Here is a 22,500-nt window from a genome sequence, read left to right on the forward strand (position 1 = left end):
ACACAAAAATCGGAGTTCTGACATACAACTCTTAAGCTGTGTTCGCACATGCACTCCGGACAATGTACGGACCTGATAATCCAGAAATTTTTCGGATTCACGCTTTTACACATGTAGCAAAAAAACAGAGGTTGTCCGTGTCAGAGGCGTTCACATTACCTGGAAATAATCTGTTTGGTCTGGACGAGGGGTGGAGTCTGGTTAGAGCGTGCAGGAGGCAGACCCAATGACACTACGGAGTTTGTCAGCACGCCCAACATGGCGGACGAGGCTAGCGATTTATCAGTAGTTGGGCTTTTTTTGCTTTAATACTTAGCTGCAGCATAAACGAGTGGAAAGGAATAGAAAAGAAAATAGAAAGGAGTATGCAGCAGCTATGCTCTGTGCACGAAGATCCGCCCAAAGGTAAATAACAGTCACATAATAGAGAGACGTCAACAACACGTGACACGCCCATTCGCTCGTCCGGATAATGTCCAGGTCATAATTAAGATATTTGCGTTCACACATACAGCTCCATCTGGTATTGTCCGGACAATTTCAGGTTTACAGTGCTTGTGTGAAAGCAAAATGTTCTTTATTAATTTAGCACGGTTTTAGTTTGGGCGTCTGGGCGCACGGAAAGCTGTGTCCGTGTCTGGACGTGGACGATACACACATACAAGAATATAACTATGATTCCCCTCATTTATAATTCCTCATTGAAATGTTATCCCTGTGCATTTTGTAAGCTTCTGACTGTTTTATCCTGTTATTGTAATGCACACTGGCTGACAAAAAAAAAAAGACTGGACTTTAAAAATCCCAGTCGACTGACGGGTTTCTGACTGAAGATTTGACTTCTCGACTTTCAGGGGGCAGCCCTATTTCCACAACATAGCTATGGAAGTAACATAACTAAGGGTCAGGTGGAAGCATGCAATTTAAGCTGTATTTCTTAAAGGAAACAAGGCCTGGAGGAGGATTCTTTTTCTTGTATTGTTCATCCCTCCTTCCTGTATGGAGAGTATGGAGAGGGGGACTGTGGAATATCTGAGTGCTTTTCCCTGTATTCTCTGGGACATGAGGAAGCCATTACCCACAGAGCACGGTTCTTTGGTTGTTCCTGACACCGACACAACACACACCTGGAAATGCAGTGTGTCGTGTAATAAAACAACAGAGCTTTTTTCGGGTTTCTGGGTCTTGTCCGACAAGGCTGATATACAGTATTCAGTAGCATGTATTCAGCCAAAACACACCTCTCCTTCTAGAAAGACCCCCGGAAAAAGGGAGCAGAATGAAAGAAGTATATAACAAAAACCCAAACAGTCTCTTATCTCTTTCACTTCCGAAATGGTCCACCATCGGAATTGGTAGAAAGAGGAAATGATATTGCTACTTTTGGGACAAACATATCTACTACCAAATGCCAAAAAACACTGAATAACACAATAATACTGAAAAAAGTAAAGTATTCACTAAAATCTGTATTTTTTATAGTTTTTTTTTTCAGGTAGATTGTGTTTGTTGTTTTCGTTGCTTAATTTTGGGACGATTGGTTAACTGCACCATTCCAAAGCACAATAAAGACACAATATCACCCTGACATTTACCGGGGGGGGGGGGGGGGGAAATCTCAATATGAACTCTGAAGCACTTGAACTAATCAGTTCAGTGAATCTAATCATTTGGTGGCGGATCTCGGTGTAACTCCACATAGAAGAAAAAGCGAACCCATACATCTATTCCCCCTGAACACAAACGGGGAGCTCTGACAGTCAAGTCTAGACAGTCAAATGTGCAGCTTAATGTAATGTGGAAGTGGTTGTGAAATGGTACTTTCCACGACCACATAGACTTAACAGCCCCAAAATAGGTTTTAATGAATGGTATTCCACAATAATTCAATAAAAAAAGTGAGAGAGACGGGCTCAGAGACATGTTGATATACTGTGTGAGTTCATGACCAAATTCCCAGCTCCATTAAGACATTATATATGTATATATAAATAATATTCAGGGTTCTTATGATGCAAGATGACAATGGTTCTTCTAATTTCCATGCATGTGATATGATGAGGCCTGGTGAGATCAGCTGCTTGAAGCTGGAACGCTTCAAGCAGCAGTTGAAGTTGGAACGCTCTTAGTGATTGTTCTGCCGTCGTTTCTATGGCTCCTTCTTATTGTTGTCCTGAGAAGGGAATTGGTCCAAAATGCTCCACTGAAGCATGTGATTAGATTTTAGAGAGAGAGAGAGAGAGAGAAGATCACCATGATTGGAAGAATACTTCCATATTATCCAGTTAGACTGAACCACAGATCGCCTTCCACCGTCAGACTAGAGCCAACGATAGAGGAGAGAGGAGGACACCACAGGCTGGACGGACAAGGCTTGCTGGGGCTTATAATATAGTTTATTATAATATAGTGTGTGTGTGTGTGTGTGTGTGTGTGTGTGTGTGTGTGTGTGTGTGTGTGTGTGTGTGTGTGTGTGTGTGTGTATGTTTGTGTGTTTGTGTGTTTGTGTGTGTGTGTGTGTGTGTGTGTGTGTGTGAGTGTGTGTGTGTGTGTGTGTGGATATAGATGGTGATCAGAAGGTTGGAAAGATGGAAAGATGCCTCCCCGTGCATCTCTGAAAGACATTTAATATCAGAACGCAGGACTTAATCAAAAACTATTCATAGTTAATAAAAGGACTATCACGGCATCGCATTCTCATATCATTCCGCCTCAAAAAATATAATTTGCCAGTTAAAAGAGAGTAAGAGAGAGAGAGAGGGCAAAAATATATATATACCATCTTGTGGAATAAATTTGACTTGATAGGAAGAGAGACATGCATTATTTTCACGCGACAATAGAACTCAGAGGAAGGGCCGAGGAACATGAAGTCCACACACACACACACACACACACACACACACACACACATACACACACACACACACACACACACACAGACACACACACACACACACACACACCCAACCCGCCCTCGGGTTGTTGGGGCCCTTTATCTAAAAAGAGATTGTGCAAATGCCTGCGATAGGTAATGAGATCTACCTCACAGCTAATATTGGATCTATGAAATATTACGGTATCGAAACCCGATAAGGACGCTGTGATAATTCAGTGGCAGGGGATTCGGGGGTGGGGGGAGGTTATACAGTAATAATAACCTATTTTCAAATGAGGAGTCTGAGGTAGTGGGGCATAGTGCTCATTAGTATTTTACATGACGGCCTTAATCATTTCATTTTACGTATTTGACCAGGGGTAAGATAACAGTAATGGGAGTCATTTAGAATCTGCGAGGCCCGGTGGCCCGGTGCTGCTTTATGTCCTGTTTTCAAATAAAACAGAAAAACTGTTCCGGGATAGAAGTATAAATACTAGCGAATTGTATACCAACTGCTAATTGTATACCAATTCACCTATCAGTGAATTGTGGACTTGTTGAAACTAATCCGCAGGTGTCAAATGACATTGGAGTCATTTTGTCACTGTGGTCCAACAGGAGCTGGGGTCTGCGACTTCATGGATGACGAGGGAGGATCCACTGGACGTACACAGCGCAAAAGAGAAGCTTCCTGCTGGGGACACTCAACCCAGTTTGGGTGCAGCTGCAGGACAAGGGACGTCCGAAGGGCTGGATGTGCTTCCCCGAAGGGGAGCGGTGAGGCGAACGGGAACGTTTGGAGCCTTTGTTCCCGCTGCGTTTTCTCCCTGCTGCAAACTGATATAATCCCGAAAAACTCCTGGAAGTTCTCCACGACGGCGGCACTTCCGCCTCGGCGGCGCGACAGCATTTCGGATCGGGCGCGGGATCGGGCGCGTCTTTCCGTGTGACATCGTTTTGGCCGCATCAAGCATAAATCAGCCTTAACGCATTAATGTGGATAGGAAGACGGACGGACAGACGGACGGACAGACAGACAGACAGATAGAAATCCGTAGACATTGTTTGCCATGAAATGCAACAACATTGTCATCACGTATGTGTTCCTTCCCAAGTGGAAATCTTCCTTTCCCTGAACTCGCATCCAATCTGCGAAGAGCACCTTGAGGTAAGGTTAATGACGGGATTCCTGACAAACTATCTCCTCAGATATTTTACACCGATAAATAAGATTGATGACGCTGTGTCTGGTTTGTTCGTCGCTCTCCTGATGCCGGGCCTTGAGTGCACAGGCCTAAAGCCTCGTCTTGTGCATAAGAACGATCAATCACATAAACCTGTGAATTCATCTGCTTTGTTTTCCCCAAGTTTGAAAGCGTTCTCATTTTTGGTCGGTATTTCTTAAACGCCCGCGTCGCCTTTTCAACTTGGGTTCGGTGACTTTCACCTGTTGCGCTCGTTTTGCTCCCGTGTGTCTGCACCGTGGAGAATGACCACGTCGGTGTCAACAAGACACTTTATGATCATGTTGAAGTTTGACAAATAAGGCGCCGAGACGCGTCACACGGTGTGTGCCGCTCGTGGAAGTGAATAGGTGGTGTGTGGAAACAGCCTCGCGGTGACAGGCGTAGTAGGAACCTCGCAGCGTAAGATAGTATTTTTATTGACCGCACATACTATTAATATTATCAGGATACAATTCAATATATTAAAACTGACAAGATTGGAGTTGGATTTTATCGATCGAATTGATTGAGTGTATTGCATTGATGGTCGATACATCACATCTGGTATTTGAAGTAGGTCAGTGCAAAATGGTGAGTGTTACAGTAATTGCGGGTGGTGGATGGATGGATGGATGGATGGATGGATGGATGGATGCGTGGGTGGATGGATGTGTGGATGGATGGATGGATGGATGGATGGATGGATGCGTGGGTGGATGGATGTGTGGATGGATGGATGGATGGATGTGTGGGTGGATGGATGCGTGGATGGATGGATGGATGCGTGGATGGATGGATGGATGGATGGATGGATGGATGGATGCGTGGGTGGATGGATGTGTGGATGGATGGATGGATGGATGTGTGGGTGGATGGATGCGTGGATGGATGGATGGATGCGTGGATGGATGGATGGATGGATGGATGGATGGATGGATGGATGGATAGAGTGCTATTAAGTAATATAGTATAGCCCTAATAGTGCGACATATATTTAAAATGTAAATATGGCCATCTTGATCGTATTTGTAATGGGACAACATCACTCCTCCCCAGGAGACGTCAGGCGTCATTAGAATGAGGACGAGCTTCTCCGAGCTGCTTTATTATCCACTGCCATGAAACTTTCATGCTGAGGAGAAATATTCCCTTTTATCAGGGCGACACGGTGACAGGAATACTGTGATACAGGAAGGAGGCTCCGAGACGATGGCTGGCGGCTGGCAGGGCCAAGACACGAGCTGCCAACTGTGTGTGTGTGTGTGTGCGCGCGCGTGTGTGTGTGTGTGTGTTTGTGAGACAGTGGTTGATTGAGCATGCCTAGTACTTGCATGCTTGACTGACTATTATAATATAGTGTGTGTGTATGTGTGTGTGTGCGTGTGTGTGTGTGTGTGTGTGGCTGGAGGGGGGGTGATCATTGACAGTCCTCAGCACAGTGTATCACAGAGAGATGTGTGTGTGTGTGTGTGTGTGTGTGTGTGTGTGTGTGTGTGTGTGCGTGTGTGTGTTATGTGTGTGTGTGTGTGTGTGTGTGTGTGTGTGTGTGTGTGTGTGTGTGTGTGCAAGAGATTTTTATTATTTTTTAAATTTATTTAAGATATTTTATTGAGTTTATTGCAAAAAGTGCCCAGTTGTTCACAGGTCATAGATAAACCAAAAATATAAGTACCCCACTATTCACAGGAAAGTGCAAGGAATGTCAGCTTTGGTTGTTTTTTTTTATACAATGTCCATACGTCAGACACCTGCTTGCCATCAGACACTCGTCAGAAACACTATTTTTTATTTGTTTTGTACCCGCCCAATGCTATTTTTCCAGCACGATCATAAGTAGCCCAACCGGATGGAAAATCACTCATCTGGCAATAGTAAAAACCATTCCTTTCCTTTTATGGCCCAAAATTGTTAGTAGTTTCAGTAGTCACTATGCATATATGAATGCAGTTGAACTACCATCAAGCTACTGTCAAATAAAGTTAAACTACTACTTTAATAACATGCAGTTCATTGCTCATTTTCTGTAGAGAAATCCACCGACCATCACTGCGACAAATTCCTCAAATATGAAAATGTACTCGGGGGGAATGAACTTCATTCTGAGAGTCGAAAATTCTTCCTGCACAGTATGTGTGTCTGGGTTGTTAAATATGTATGTTTGTATGTGTAACAATGACAAGAAAACAAATATAAAACAAAGGAATTTATGTACAGTTGAATACACAAAATCATGCATTAAGTGTTACGTACCTGTAATGTCAACAAAAGTAGAATGTTTTTATTTATTATTAATTTTTATTGTTTTTTTTTGTAACTTTTTAAAATACATTCATTGGTTTATTGTGTATTGCCATAATTGCATTTTACTGCACTGTTAATTGTTAGGTTTGTTGTGTATTTTCCACATGCTTTCCATCCTCTACTTTCATCCTCCATGTTTATAGTCTATTGAACTTCTTTCTTTTTTACTATTTTTATTCTATTGCCTTATTATTATCATTACCTATTTCCATGTGAGCTGCTTTGACAATGCAATTCCCCTCCAGGGATAAATAAAGTATCTATCTATCGAAACAATCCTAGAGTTGCATTGTGAAAGAGTCCGCTTCGTGACTAAAACATCATGGATGTTTTTGTTTATTGTCCCCCGATAGTCCCCAAGAGTGTGTGTGCTGCAGTGTGAAAAAGACACACACACACACACACACGTACGGACGCACGCACACAAAGACACACACACACACACACACACACACACAGAAATGCAAAGGAGCGGTAAATAGTCTGGGAGGAAAAGGGTGTCATTTCTGTGTGCGGCACACAGGGAACAGTGGAGACGCACCTTAAGGCCACCGTCAGGACACCTCAGCCTCAAAACCCCCACCAAAAAACCCTGCTTCGTGTTCCGCCCTCATGACTGGCTTTCCTTTTGATCCTGTTTTTGTTTAGGGTCATATGGTGCCGGCACATCACATTACGTACCTACGCTCTACATGTCAGATTAGTGGCGATGCATTCTAAGTGGAGTCGACGCCATTTTGGTTTTATCGCACTGTGTTGCCCGTAGACCGGTGGGGAGTCCATGGCCTGGAAAGCAGCTGAAAGGTGAGACAACCTGTTACCACCTCCCTCTCTCTCTCTCCCTCTCTCTCCCTCCATCTCCCTCTCTCGTCCCTCACTCTTTTCTTTCAAGCTCTCACTCTTTCCTGTTTTGTGCCATCTCTCCATCACATGGCTTATCAAGGTGCCGGTCCGGTGGGAAGTAACGCCTCCAACGTTTGGCAGGACAAAATTCTGCCAATGTCACATTTTGTCCAGGTATGAACGCGATGTTTCTGCTGTTTGCCGTGGGAACCATTTAGAGCATAATAAAAAGAAAAAATATTATGATCTCATCGTACTGCTGTCATATCGCATACTGCAGAGAATCATCATCATCATCATCATCATTATCATCATCATCATCATCATCATCATCATCGCATTGTGACATCAGCATTACGTTCAGAAATTGCCATCATCAACAAATCAAAGTTGTCATCACCATCACCATCTTCCTCGCCATCAACATCATCATCAAACTTCCATGATCATCATCAACATCGTCATCATCATCATCATCCTCATCTCCACATAATCATCACCATCACAAAAGAGCACCTCGATCGTGATCATCATCAACACCACACTGTTGCCATCACACCTTCACACCATCGCCACCATCAGAAAATCCCACCACCATCATCAGACCATGACGACCATCGCATAGTCACATCATCGCCGTCATCATCCTCATCATCATCATCACCTTCACATCATCATCAGAAAAGCACACCATCATCATCAGACCGCCATGACCATCGCACCATCACCACATCATCATCATCTTCACATCATCATCACCATCACAAAGCACACCATAATCTGCATCCTCAACAACAACCCACCGTCATCATTGCATCTTGACATCATCATCATCATCATCATCATCATCATCATCATCATCATCATCATCATCACTATCACCTCATCATTGTCATCATCAGACCATCAGGGCCATTGCGTAGTCACATCATCATCACCATCATCATCATCATCACCTTCTTCATCAAAATGGAAACCTCCCATGATTCCACAAAAATGCTTCTACTTACCTGCATGGATTCTTACAACGGGACGTAGTGTAGTCATAGTTGTTTGGGTTCTGAGCTAATCTACAGAGGTGCTTGTCAATGTTTGGGTTTCTGAACCAAGTCCATCTCATCAGTAGAGGCTTTTCAAAGTTAAACCCCGCCCGGTCGCTGCCCTACTGTCCCACTGGCCAACGTGCCACATGCCACGGGGCAACTGGTTCAAATGGACCATACCACCGTACCACCATAGGACCATACCATCATACCGCCAGACCACCATGTGACCATGTGACCATGTGACCATGGTCCTGGTTTACAGGACTTATTTACATGAAGTTAAGGCTCTTTTAAGGCTTGTTGTGGTTCACTGTGACAAAGGGAAACTGTCTTTAAGTTGTATTAGTATATTAAGGATGTGATTTGTACTAACTAAACGTTTGGGGTTTTTTTGGCTGCACAAATTATTTCCCTGCGTTTTGCAAGAAAATCATAGATTTTAACTTCAGGTGACTGGTTTTAGATGAACAACCCCACTCTTTTTGCTGTATGGCACAACTTTGAATATTCTACCTCTGGAGGTTTTAGAGACGTGAAGGTTGTCCAAAATGTACATTTTAGGTCAGAAGGGTAACTTTTTTTTTTTTTTTTTTTTTTAAGTGAAAGCGCCTCATTATTCTCTTTCACGGTGTTGAAAGGGGAGTCTCGGACACTGGCTTTTGGGGGGAAATTGGATGTCCAGGTCCATTACTGATTCTGATTGAGTTGCTGATTCTGATTTTCAAATCTTCCCGTGTTAGTATTTGAATTTCTTGATTAACTGGACTATGAGGCACGGCCTCACTAATACATCCAAACACTCCAATGATTCATTTGTGAATTAGAGTCGAGAGACGAAGGTGATTAATTTGACCGGATTCGGGACAGATTAAGGGAGGGAGGAGGGAGGGAGGGAGAGAAAGACGGGAAGAAAGGCGGGAATGATGGATTGAGAGATTGGGAGCAAACGGGAGGAGAGGAGTAAGGAAGGGACGACATGGAGTGTGTCCTTCTTCCATATAAGTAGTTAACTTCCTGCTTCTCTCTCTGTTGCCTGTAAACTTTCCCCCCTTTTCCTCCGCTCCCTCCTTTTCCTTTCCTTTCCACCGCTCCCTGCTTTTCCTTTTCCTTTCCTCCACTCCCTCCTGTTCACCATGGCACAGCATTCTCGTCTGCTGCACCCCGCTCTCAAAATACACTTCACCCTTCGTGTGTGTTTGTGTGTGTGTGTGTGTGTGTGTGTGTGTGTGTAATCAGCGCAGATGCTTCCAAACTAGAAGAAGCGTTGATGTACTGTAGCATCTGCATCCCCACTGCCTCTCCCTCCCGCTGTCTCACTGTCGTCCTTTTGCCAATTCTTCTCTTAACGCGTAACCAGTCTGTTCTGTTCTCCATCAGATCCCATCGGCAGATCAACCTCCTCTCATCCTCTCATTCCATCTCGTTCCGTTTCTCCCGCTTCCCCCTGATTTGCTTAAAAAAAAAAAAAGAAAAGAAACGCCGCTAAATCCAGGCCCGGACCTACCCACCAGAACAATCCCTTTAACCCCCAATCAATCTCACGTATTACACCAACGATTTTGCACCGCCCATCGTTTCCCTCCCTCCCCCTGTTATTCTTTCTTCCCCCCCCCCCCCACTTTCTTTCCCTTCCTTTTCCCCGGGAAAAGACGCCTGTTTTCTCTCCGTCCCATCCCATCACCATTAATCATCAATTCACTGTGAGCTGTGTGAGGAGGATGAATAAAGATTTTCTGCTTTTTCATTTGTCTCCCTTCAATCCCTGCAGCGCATAGGCGCCGGATTGTACCACGTAGTACATAGTGGGGGTGCACGACGGGGGAGGGCTGTGAATGACTGAGGACGTGTCTCTGTCACGCACGGTGCTTTATTTTGTTTTAGGAAACCGTTGCGCTCATTTGTCCTCCTTTTTGGATCATCCCTATTTTACTATATTTAATGGTCTATAATAAAAAAAAATTAAAAAAAATAATCAATAAATAAATAGATAAATAGATAAATAGATAAATAGATAAATAAATAAATAAATAAATAAATAGATAAATGAATAGATAGATAAATAAATAAATACATACGTATTTATTTATTTATCTATCTATTTCGTGTAAGTATACATTCCCTTAAGACTTGTGGTCTAACAAAGTTTTGGCTGGAAGCGGTGTCAAATAAATATCTGGTGTTTCATTGGCTAATTACACTTAACCAAATTAGCCATGTGGCTTCTTGACATCTCTTCACGCTACAGACCCAATCTACCTGTGCGGCGTCATCAGGCGTGGCGGGGCGATTTTTACCTAATCTAAAATAGTGCGTGCGTCCTCTGTGGGAGCGATCTGGGTGCAATTTGTGCCTCCTTCAAAGCGCCGTAAAAAACGTGTTTTAAAACACCCACCCACCCGCCCGTCCAGCCATCCTTCCTTCCTTCCCTGTTCCCTTTCATTCCTGTGTCTTTGTCGGCCTTAATTGCCCTCCAGCTGCATGGCCTCCAACGCTTGTGGGGGTGTCGGGGGGTGGTGACGGAGGGGAGGGGAGTCGTGGGCGGGTGGAATTGAACAAGCATTAGCCGTCAGTGCCGGTTAGCTTCAGCGGCGCCGCTGTCACCACTACACTCGGCGCAAATCCTGTTTACCAGCCAGGACCCCCGCTCCCCAGCAGGCGTCCGCGGCGGCGCCTGGGGAGAACTAACACCATCAAGCTGGAGGAGGGAGAGGGACGGAGGGGGAGGGAGGGAGGGAGCCGGGGGGAGAACACGGGGGAGGGCTGTAAAGAGGTTGGAGCGGCACTGGTTGGTTAGTGACAAACCCCTGGAGGAGAGGGGGTTGTAGCGCGCGTGTGCGTGCGTGCGTGCGTGCGTGTGTGTGTGTGTGTGTGTGTGTGTGTGTGTGTGTGTGTGCGTAGATAGGTGCGAGCTTATAGCGTGGGCGGAGGCTGTGCAGTGAAAGTGAAAGTGAAAGTGAACGTGAACGTGAAAGTGAAAGTGGGGGATTGAATGGCACTTCTATCACACTCCAAGTGTGATAGAAGCGTATAGACTGTATTAGGGATTTATAATATAGAACATTTGGACTGGCATGAGTCTATTTCACTGTAAGAAAGAAAAGTCTTCATGAAAACTCATTGTTTAATACCTTTTTTTATAACGCTTGATCTATTTTTTTTAACAGAGATGTATTTATTACTTCTGTAAAGAGGGAGAATCCTATTTAAGAGATGATTATTAATAATGAAGGACACATTTTTACATTTTTACATATTTTACTCCCACTTCACAACACAATGGAGGCGTTAAGAAGAAAATCAAAACAAATAATCGTTAAAAAAACAAAACATAATCGTCTTTTAAATTTGACTGTTTTTAACTGATGTTTCTTTGTGGGTTTGTTTTTTTGGGGGTTTTCTTTTGCTTTTCATTATTTATAGACAATTTGTATGCTTTTCATTAAGTGGTACCTTCATCTTTATGGCCAATCTGTTTTGTTTTAATTCAAATTGCATTGCGCTCGATTTAATGGCACCTGTCTGCTTGTGAAGCCCTTTGTAACAGTGTGTCTTAGAATGTGTGATATGAATAAAACTTCACTTGATCACTATATGAATATATAGATAACAAACGTATCCATGAACGGAAACAAATATTACTTGATTGTTATTATTTAAATGAAATTGACTGTAACATATAATGACCATGGTGGTGTGGGTTCTGAGGTGACAATTTTCTGATGACTCTGATGATCATTAAAATAAAGTTGACCGTAACATATAATGACCGTGGTGGTGGTATTTTGGGGGTTCAGAGGCCATTTGAACCAGTGTGTCCCTCACGGCCGGGCCCCTGGCTCAGAGGGACAGTGGGACGGGGACACAGGCAGCAGCACGGGACCCCTACCACCCAACGCTGCTTCTCAGCCCCCGGGTTCCTCTACAGGGTCAATAATACTACTAATAATAATTATCCCTATTATATTTATAATAATAATAATAATAATAATAATAATAATAATAATAAATATTATTATTATTATTATTATTATTATTATTATTATTATTAATGATAATAATAATAATAATAATAATAGTAATAATAATAAGGGCATTATTTAGAACACAGAACGGTACAGCTGCGGAATAATAATATTAAGTCCCAGCTGAGATTGGAACCCAAAAAAAGTTGGTAGAAGGACCTTGTGTGTTCCATTGAACTAACACAAGTAGATCACAAAATCTACCAATCAATTAAAGCCAATCGATGAGTATTTTTGGTAAATACAACCTGAGAAACAACAGTATAATGAGTGATTATCGCCATAGTGCTCATTTTAGGAATAATACAGTTTGTGATACGGTTCACTTCTTTTATGGGGTTTTGGGTGTGGCTGAGAAACAGTGGGCGAGGGAGCCCGTACCACCTGGACCAACTGTTCGTAAAACTCTCAATACGTCCCACCAACTTCACCGTTCCCAGGAGTATTCAGCTATTTCCAGTTATTGTTCTCGCTGGAGAACAATAACTTTCACCCGAGAATAAGCAGAAATTTGTCTTTACATCCTGAACGGCCAATCGTAAAATAAATATTCAAATTATTTTAATAATTTAAATTTAAAAAAGAAAAAGATCATTTCGGAACAATTTGGAATGTGTTGAATCGATTCGATCAGAATCGATCTTTTTTATTTTAAACCTTGCTATATAAATTCTACATTGAATTCTACTTATTCCATACTCCTGGTAGCCATTCCCACTTTAAATCATGCATCAGCAAATTATATGCATTTTCTCGCTGACTCTCTTCTCCAATCCCTCTCTCTCTCTCTCTCTCTCTACCCCTCTCTCACCCCTCCCCGCTCATGGGAAGGGATATGGTTGGCTAAGAACTGTTCATCCTAACCCTTGTTTTTTATCTCACCTAACCCACTTTAAATCATGCAATAGCAAGTCATATGCATTCTCTCTCCATTTATCTCTCTCTCTGTCTCTCTCTCTTTCCCTCTCTCTTACCCCCCCCCCCCCCCGCTTCCCCCTATGGGAATGGCTATAGTGACAGTCAGCTGTGGGCTTGTTATTCATTTTTCCTTCCTTTCTTTTCTCCTCCTCCTCCTCCTCCTCCTCCTCCTCTCCTCCTCCTCTTCCCTGCCCACTTACACTGCACATCTACACGGATGGACTTGATGGCAGCGACCCCCACCCCGTTGTCGGCCTTGCAGTAGTAGCGGCCGCCCTGCACCCTCTGGATGCCCTCGATGCGCAGCGTCTCATTGTAGATGGACGTCTCCTGGAACTTGTCAGACGCGCTGCCCGCCGTCTTGGTCCACCGGACCTGAGGGGGAAGGAAAGAAAATGTCAAATTACTGTCAGACTTTTTGGTTTATATGCTTATTGCCGGCGTTTTATCTACTGTTGAAGGCTTCAAATTGAACGTCTGTTTATTGCACTCCACCACCAAATCTATCTTAAGTTCATCTTTCTGCTTCACAGTCTTTTTCGTTTTTATAATTTCTTTTTTATTGTTCTGTATTTTTAATGTGTTTTTAATCATTAGGTTTGGGATATATTTCCATATTTTCACTGTCTCCAGTTAATTCTTAGGTTTGTATATCTTCCAAATTTTCCATACATTGACATTTCCTCTCTTTGTGTTTTTGATCTCAATTGGTTTTACTACGTTTAGTAAAGACAAGGACGGGACTTTCCAGCGGTTTGTATCTTCCTTCAGTCTATCTTATAAAATTACGTAGTTTACTTCATAAATTGAGGTTGTAAGGAATGTTCACACAGAAATATTTAAAAGTATGTCCCCATTTAAATTTATATTTTTGACCTTTATTCTTCTGACTTTCACAGAACCTCCTGTCAAACATGGCCTCTGGTTTTGGTTCAATTTATATTCTGAAATGTTGACAGTATATACTGTATATACTGTATATACTGTATATACATATAGATAGATAGATATATAAAGATATATATATATATATATATATATATATATATATATATAAATCTCTTTCATTAAGGATGAAGAGATATTTGTCAAATACAAAAGCAGGAAGAAGAATAAGGAATAATTGAACAGATACCGGCATCGAACAGAAGGAAATCAACAACAAATAGAATAACAAATAGTCAAATTAATGTTCAAGCAGAACTATGTACAGTAAGTTTTGCTATTTGGGATTTGGCACCCCTACAGTTTCTGAGTACAATTGCACTTTTACACCACTGTCGTAAAACTCGGTCTGGTGTCCGAAAAATAATATATGACAAATATGAACTTTATCGGTTCAACAACAGTCTATGTTACAAACACAGATATAACGTACACCTAGGTGACACCGCCCCTTGCACGGACCCTGCCCCCTGGAGGCTGCTAGCAGGCTACCAGGATCGGCCCCCTGCTACAGGTGTAGCTACCAGATGTGCTCGGCCTGCCAGATCGGCTCACACACACGAGTCAGAAATTGAAAAAAGAAGATGAAAGAGGTTCCATATACATATTTACATATAACTGTTCAGTGTACAGTACCATCCGATTTTGAAGCTGTTATTTGAAGATGAAAAAGTCACATGGTGTTGCTTTAAGGAGTCCGGTTACTGATTCACTTTTAGTTTAAATAAATTATTATGAAAACCCCACAAAAAACAAGTTAGCAGGTAGAATTATATTTTACAAGGGTTTCTTTCATAAAATCTCATTTAAATAAAGTTCAACGGGTAAATAAACCGATCTGTCTTCAATAGCCTCATCAAAGTCGGCCTGATTTTGAGATTAAAAAAAAAAAAGAGCAAAAGACTCAAGCGGGGATCTAGTGGAAACGTTGGGACGCTAAAAGTCCTAATTAACTGATAAAAAAAACCTGATAAATATGGCCGCTGTGGTGATAAGAAGCTCTTCATGTGGAAGCTCGGCGACGCTTCAGGCGATTAAGGCGTCTTCACTTTCCTCACACAGTCTGTCCGTGCTTCAAATTACGCTGCCGCCAAGATGCTGAAACTCCCCATTTTCCTGTTACTTTCGCTGATTAACCCACATGCATACACACTCGCTCACTCACGCACACACACACACACACACACACACACACGCTCAGTATACATGATACTTCAGAAGTGTATTAAGTTCCATAAACCCGTGAAATTATCGAGAGCTCTTCTCACTTTATGCCTGTTTGTGTGTTTGCTTCTCTGTATGGTAATGTGTGTGTGTGTGTGTGTGTGTGTGTGTGCGTGTGTGTGTGTGTGTGTGCGTGTGTGTGCGTATGTGTGTGTGTGTGTGTGTGTGTGTGTGTGTGTGTGTGTGTGTGTGTGTGTGTGTGTGTGTATGTGTGGGCACTTGGCCAATTAATCCCTATTAACCCCTTTTGTCTGTTATCACCCCCGGTGAGACTATCAACCGTGTCCTGTTGAGGAGGAGGTCAAAGAGGATAATGGGCCAGTCGCAAGTCACAAAACGTGACGGCTGTGTGTGTGTGTGTGTGTGTGTGTGTGTGAGTTTGTGTGTGTGTGTGTGTGTGTGTGTGTGCATGTGTGTGTGTGCATGTGTGTGTGTGTGTGTGTGTGTGTATAAGCGTTTATAAGTGTGTTTTTCTGTTTGTATACATGGTTATCTGTCTGATTATGCCCGCAAATATCAATGTGAATGTTCACAGTGTGTGTGTGTGTGTGTGTGTGTGTGTGTGTGTGTGTGTGTGTGTATTGTTTAGTAATAATGTTATGGATTAGTGGATTAGCCAGTGTGTGTAAATGCTAAGGGGCTGTTTGTTCAGCTCTGTTTGTTGGAGGGATATGGAGCAGCCATTGATCAAACAGCACAAGGTGAGCACTGGAGCGGAGCCGGGCGCTAAACGGCTGACCACGCCCATTTCAGTTATGGACCCCGTCTGTGTGTTTGTGTTTGGATGTGTGTGTTTTTGTGAGGGGAATGAGCGACAGAAATTGGAAATGTAAAAGTCCAGTTTTTCATTTTATTTCTGTACACATTCAAATTCATTGTAGGTCTTTGGTTTGTTCAAGCCATATAAAGTGAGGTGCGGTTAGTTAGTGTACATGGGGATATGCATTAGATCTGATATGATATGTGACCTACCGCAGACTTTGGTGGCTTTTAACTCTTTTTTGCAGCTATCACTTCTTAATGACAAGGGTGTGACAAACTGAGATAATCACCTTCAAAGTTTTCCCCACACTTGGCTTCATTCAGCCAGCTCCCAGAATGCAAATCGTTGGAGGACCAACACAGCCTGGCTACTTGTCACATGGCTACTTGACACCCTACTGAATGGGGACTTGGCACCCTGCTGAATGGGCCAATCTCTGCATTGTTCTTGTGTTTTGAGGGAATGTTTAACAGCGTTCTTGACACACAACATATTTTGTTTTTAAAAAATATTTTATTTACCAGTAAGAAAATACATGCTTTATAAAAGTGGAATTACTTAGGAGTTTAAAGCGCGCACAACGCAACAAAAAGTAGAGTCTATCAATAATATGAGACTCTGTATATCAGCCTTGGTGTGTCATTCAACATATAAATGTGCGTATGCCAAATATCTTCAAAGTTGTTGGAGTTATTATGTGGGCTAACCCCACTCCATCCCAGCTACACTCTGGAGCTTCTTTGGGGCCTCTTTTTATTTTCTTTCGGCCTCTGGCTGCATTTGCAGGTAAACTTGAGAATCATGTCCATTGCTACTTGTTCATAATCTGCATCATCAACCTCAATGGACTTCATCATGTCATCAACTTCTTCGGTTGTAACAACAATGGGCATATCATCGGTCTCCTCTGGTGGTTCTTGAAAATATTCAGTTTTATCATCACATTCAGGGTGATATCCGCTGTTTGAATTCCGGGATAACACCTGTATCAGATTCAGCATCGCTGTCGGAGAACCGACTAACACCGCGGAAAATGAAGTCCAGTATGTGCTGCTTACACTGACCTGGATCTATCCCACAGATTAAGGTCCGCGATATGGTTTAGATCTTCCTCCACCTGCTTCTCATAATCCATAACAACACGGAGACGATAGTTGTCACAGACAAGTAAAACCGGATCCTCGTTTTGTTAACGGAAGTGATGTCAGCATGACTTCTTCGGTGGTATACGTTGGTACACGCCCCCTCCACAATGATGTCTCCGTGTGTGTGTGTAAAAGTAGTACGATTTAAAGGTTGAACTCTATCAAAACGGTTTCACATTGTGGCTTCACATCACATGGAATATGGAGGAATGAATGATCTTCACCTGGATGCTCGCTTTAAAGGAAACGATCAATCAGAGTTGTTCAGCGCTGTTCAGTGTCTCGGTAAGTGAACTGTGTTTCCCCATGTAATCTAAAACTAATATTTAACTTGGCGGTTTAACATTTTTCTACTACTTATAAATCAAACTCAGTTTTGAAAATACGTTGAGAGATGAAAAAAAAAAACACAAAGGAACACGAATCTAGAAAAATCTAATTTTCCTTCTATGAAGGTTTTTTCAACTTATTTGACTGCTCCTGGCGATTTTAGAAATGCGCGACATTGTGGGTTTGGCTGCGGTGGGTCACATATGAAAAGATAAAAAGAGAAGATATGATATAAGATAAGATAGAATAAGATAAGATAAAGCCGTTGCAACAGAGTGGCAAGCTTACCACACGGCTCACTGTTCTCAAATAACTCAATGGTGCAAACGTTTAAGCCTTACAAACACATGAATTAGTCTATGAAGTATCGGAATAAGAGGTAAGTTTCTCGACTGTGAAGTGTTCGGCGTGGTTGTTCTACCGACGGTTACATAAATGAGAGATACCAACATTATAGTAAGGTTTGTGTCCCAGGGTTGGAAACATGGCAAACTTGTCCTTTAAGATCAGAGAAATGGGAGGGTTATGGAATAGCTAACCAATAAAATCTCCTTGGTAAAGCGGTAAAAAAATACAAGTGCATACTGTAAATGTTTGTGTGAAAATATTACTACTGAAATAATATTTTCCAGCATACAAGGGATTAGAGAAACCAACAGAGAACGGATGAAGGCATGTGGGCATGTAGCATAACACAACATATGTACATAAGGGCTTAAAATAAGAATAATTATACGTCAAATATATGTGACTGCACAGTGGAGCAGACCCCAACGTCACGCCCCAAGGGAACTGAATAATAAATGGATGGGCGGGTAGATGAATGGACAGAGGGATGGACGGATCGGTGGATGGATGGATGTATGGATGTATGTATGCATGGATGGGTGGATGGAATGATGGAAGGATTTATGTATGGATGGATGGATGCATGGATGGAAGGATGGATGGGTCGGTGGATGGATGGATGGATGGATGGAATGACGGGTGGATGGATGGAGGGATGGAATGGTGGATGGATGGATGAATGGATGGAAGGGAAGGTGGAAGGATGGATGGATCAGTGGAAGGATGGATGCATTGATGGAGGGATGGATGAGAGATCTTGACAATACGCATGGACAGTATTTCACCGTGGAACGATTTAAGGGCGTTAAAGCTGAGTGACAGAAAATGAGACGGAGGCGAAAACACGAGGCTGGGAGCGATGACAAGGGCAAGGAGGAGAGAGGGGGATGAAGTCTGAGATCAGGAGAGAGAGAGAGAGAGAGAGCGAGAGAGAGGGAGGGATGAGGAGATGAGCGTGGAATTAGGAGGCGGATGAAGCTAACCTGTGCATACAGTGGGACGTGCGGGTGATGTGGGGGAGACAGGCGGCAGTGCTGGATTCATTATCTCTCTGTGACACCGGCTCCTTAAATCTGTCACCTTTACTCTCCTTTCCCTCCCTCCCTCCCTCCCTCCCTCCTTCCCTCCGTTCCACCTCTCCTCATGGGTTCATGTGAAGCTTTAGGCGGCTTGAGGGCTCTTAGTCTCTCACATCGCATCGGACACATTTTGGGGCCTAAAAAGCAGCCATGTGCAGCGAAATGCCATTTTTTTTTTTTTGGAGGGGGAGGCGAATCGGTGCATTGCTTCTCCTACACAAGCGAGGTCAGCCTCCCAAGGAAATAACTTTCAACATTCACTTTGTTCATTTGGGTTGTGTTATTGCATAATGTCACATTTATTTTTCTGCCAGTTTCTTTGAGGATCCTTTTTCGTGTTTCTTTTTCTTGTTTTAAGGTTTATTGTATAGTGCCAGTGTAGTCAGTGTCATTTTTTGGGTTTATTATGAATTGCCAATTTGTCTATTGTTTTCATTACTTTTTAGGTTTATTGCATATTGTCAATTTCTTCCGTTTTCCTGTGCATTTTGTTTATTATTGTTTGAGCTGCTGTGACATTGCTATTTCCCTCAAGGGATGAATAGAGCATCCATTCATCCATCCATCCATCCATCCATCCATCCAACATCCATCTATCTTTCTCCATCTTTATTTTTGTTTAGGGTCAAGGACCCTCCTCCAAAAACAAAAGGCACAAAATGTGAGGCATCCAACAAATACATTTCATTGACATTGAGGAAGGACTAAAAAGTGCTCTATCTGATACGGTCCAGACGTGGGGCCAATTCTCTGTTTACTCTTCTATAACTCTTCTTTTTATTACACATTTCTTTTTCTGTCATCTACCACTTTTATTTTCATTCTCATTTGATTTTCCCTCATCATTGAGGATTTAATCTTCAAATATGGAGCGTTTTGTTTACAGTACGTACACACACTGACAGACGGGCCCCGATCCAGCATCCCTCACTGGGGGGACCAGCCAGAGCGGTAAAGAACATCACCTACCTAACGTATGTTTCAAAATATTAAAAAAATCTGATCTAAAACTTAATTTCAATTTCCGTGGAGATCAGGCTTGTACGGCAGGAGGAGGCCAACTCTCCACACATCGGGCCCGGTCGGTCGGCGGCTTCAGAGGCCGGCTAGGGGCTCGGAGCCCGGCGGGGAGCGTGGCGGGGAGACGGCGAGGTGGCAGAGCCGGCGCCGGCTGATAATGTCGACATGGATGAGGGAACACGTTCTGTTAGTTCGTCGCCGACAAAGACTGTCCAGACGATCCAATTTAGACCTCAGAGGAGATCAGTTGTTTTTTAGGTAAAAGACGTATGGACAGTCTGTGAAGCGATCTAACAACTGCCGAGACGTACTTGAGGCTTGAACTCAGACGACCATATGATGACCTCCATGCCAAGCGGTCGGAATTCTGAGCGTTTTGTTCAGACATTGTCACATTATATATATATATATATATATATAGAAAATAAGGAAAAGCATAATAGGTCACATTTAAAATCGGAATAAGTAAAGACACATTAAAATAAAAATGTAAAATGCATATCAATTATATGTATAATAGGGCTATAGTTTCCACTATAAATAAATTAATTGAAATTGCGTATGAATACTGAAATATAAATAGATAAGCTAAAATATATATCGAACCAAATGAAGGAGCATAATAATGCGTGGCAGTTAAAAGCAATTTTATTTGTTTACCAAATATCAAAATGTGTGTCAAGGGGTGAGCCCAAAAAAATACAGTCTCCCTAATGTAATCTATCCATTTAAAGCAGCACTATGTAACTTTTGGTATTTGGCCCCTGCCACTGTCGTAAAACCCGGCCCGGTGTCTGAATAGAATTTATTTCACCGGACAAATTAATACCTTATCGGTCATGTTTAAATAACAGTCTACGTTACAAAGGTACACATTATGTACACCTAGTGCCCCTTGCACGGACCTCGCCCCTTCCCGGAGCCGCAGGGAGAGAGGACACGGGACGGGGAATGAACGGGGCCCCCTTCCTACCGGTGTAGGTACCAGATGTGCGCGGCCTGGCAGGACGGCTCGCACGCAAATTTTACCAGGCAAAAACAATCGGTAACTACCGGGCTAACGGAAAAACCGAGCCAAACATGAAAGAAGTGACATAGTGCTTCAAAGCGTGACCGCACTTTTCCCACAATTTGAACCCGAACACAGAGGTTACACAGGGCAAGAACAGGCGTTGGGGAGGTTGGGTGGGAATGAAAGAGGTGCCATTCTTCATATTACGAGTCAGTGTACCATCAAAATGATTTTGAAGTTGTTATTGTAAGGTAAAAAAGTGCTATAGTGTTGCTTTAATCCGGCCCTGCTGACAGACACAAACACACACCCACACCCACACCCACATCCACACAGTCCATTATCTTCATTACGACCCTCACAACGACCTGCGTGGCTGTTTATTTTATTTTACGCCGCACGGATTAGGATTTAGGTTCGGATTATGAGGTCGGATGAACTCCTTTCCAAATTCCCTCTGATATTTACTACTATTGGCGGCCATGCTGGTGCAGGCAGTTAAACACTGGCTCTACTTCACTGCCATAATAAAGCTTCCATTAGCGGCTGCAGCTTGAGGGAGGGGAGGGAGGCTGATTGGGTACGTGACCACCAATTTGTGTTGCAACATATCAGGCTTAAAAATCAATTTTTAGAATGTTTTGCTGTTCTTTATTATTATGGTGTTTTTTATTATTATTGTTATTTATTTATTTATTATTTATTTGTAGTAGTAGTAGTAGTGGTAGAGTAGTAGAAGTATTGATTTTTATATGTTGTAATATCATTCTTATTATTTAGTCTCATTTACTATAATTATTTGCATTATTTGTATTATTATGAATAATCATATATGTTAAATGTTAAACATAATAAATCATATGATACTCATTGGATTAGTAAATTATTATTATTATTATTACGTAACTGCCGTTTCTCTCCCTGTTTGCAATGAGAAGCTGTGAGGTGAAGCGTGTTGCACAGCTCCATCTGAGGCAGAGACGAGTGCTGCTTGACTGACTTGCAGACAGGGGTGGAGGGAGGGATGGAGGGAAAGAAAGAGAGGGGGACAGGGGAGAGAGAGAGAGAGAGACACCCACACACGCTTGTAATGCATGCTGATTATGAATCACGTCAGCACGGTGTCAGGGAGACAGACGGGGCCACGCCGCTCGCTCTAGGAAAAACAAACTTTGCTTTAATCCATGGAGCGTGAACGAGTGACGGATTAGAGAGAGAGAAAAGAGAGAGAGAGAGAGAGAGAGAGAGAGAGAGAGAGAAAGGAGTTAGAGATGATAGAAGAAGAGAAGATCCATTTGGCTGAGGAGTCGTGTGTGTGTGTGTGTGTGTGTGTGTGTGTGTTCTTCAGACGGCGCACAGGTTAATGTGTGTCAACTGCACACAGGTCAAAGGCTTTG

The 22,500-nt window shown here is 42.7% G+C and overlaps 1 protein-coding gene across 1 annotated transcript in view; it reads right to left on the reverse strand.

The window, feature by feature from the left end:
* mdga1 (MAM domain containing glycosylphosphatidylinositol anchor 1) overlaps nt 1-22,500 on the reverse strand; it is a 204,385-nt gene that overhangs the window by 112,921 nt on the left and 68,964 nt on the right. The window contains exon 3 of the mRNA XM_079998269.1: nt 13,438-13,612. Coding sequence (XP_079854395.1) covers nt 13,438-13,612 — 175 coding nt within the window. The remainder of the gene's footprint in view (nt 1-13,437; nt 13,613-22,500) is intronic.

This window comes from Zeus faber, assembly GCF_960531495.2.
Source record: "Zeus faber genome assembly, chromosome: 3".
Classification (NCBI taxonomy): domain Eukaryota; kingdom Metazoa; phylum Chordata; class Actinopteri; order Zeiformes; family Zeidae; genus Zeus; species Zeus faber.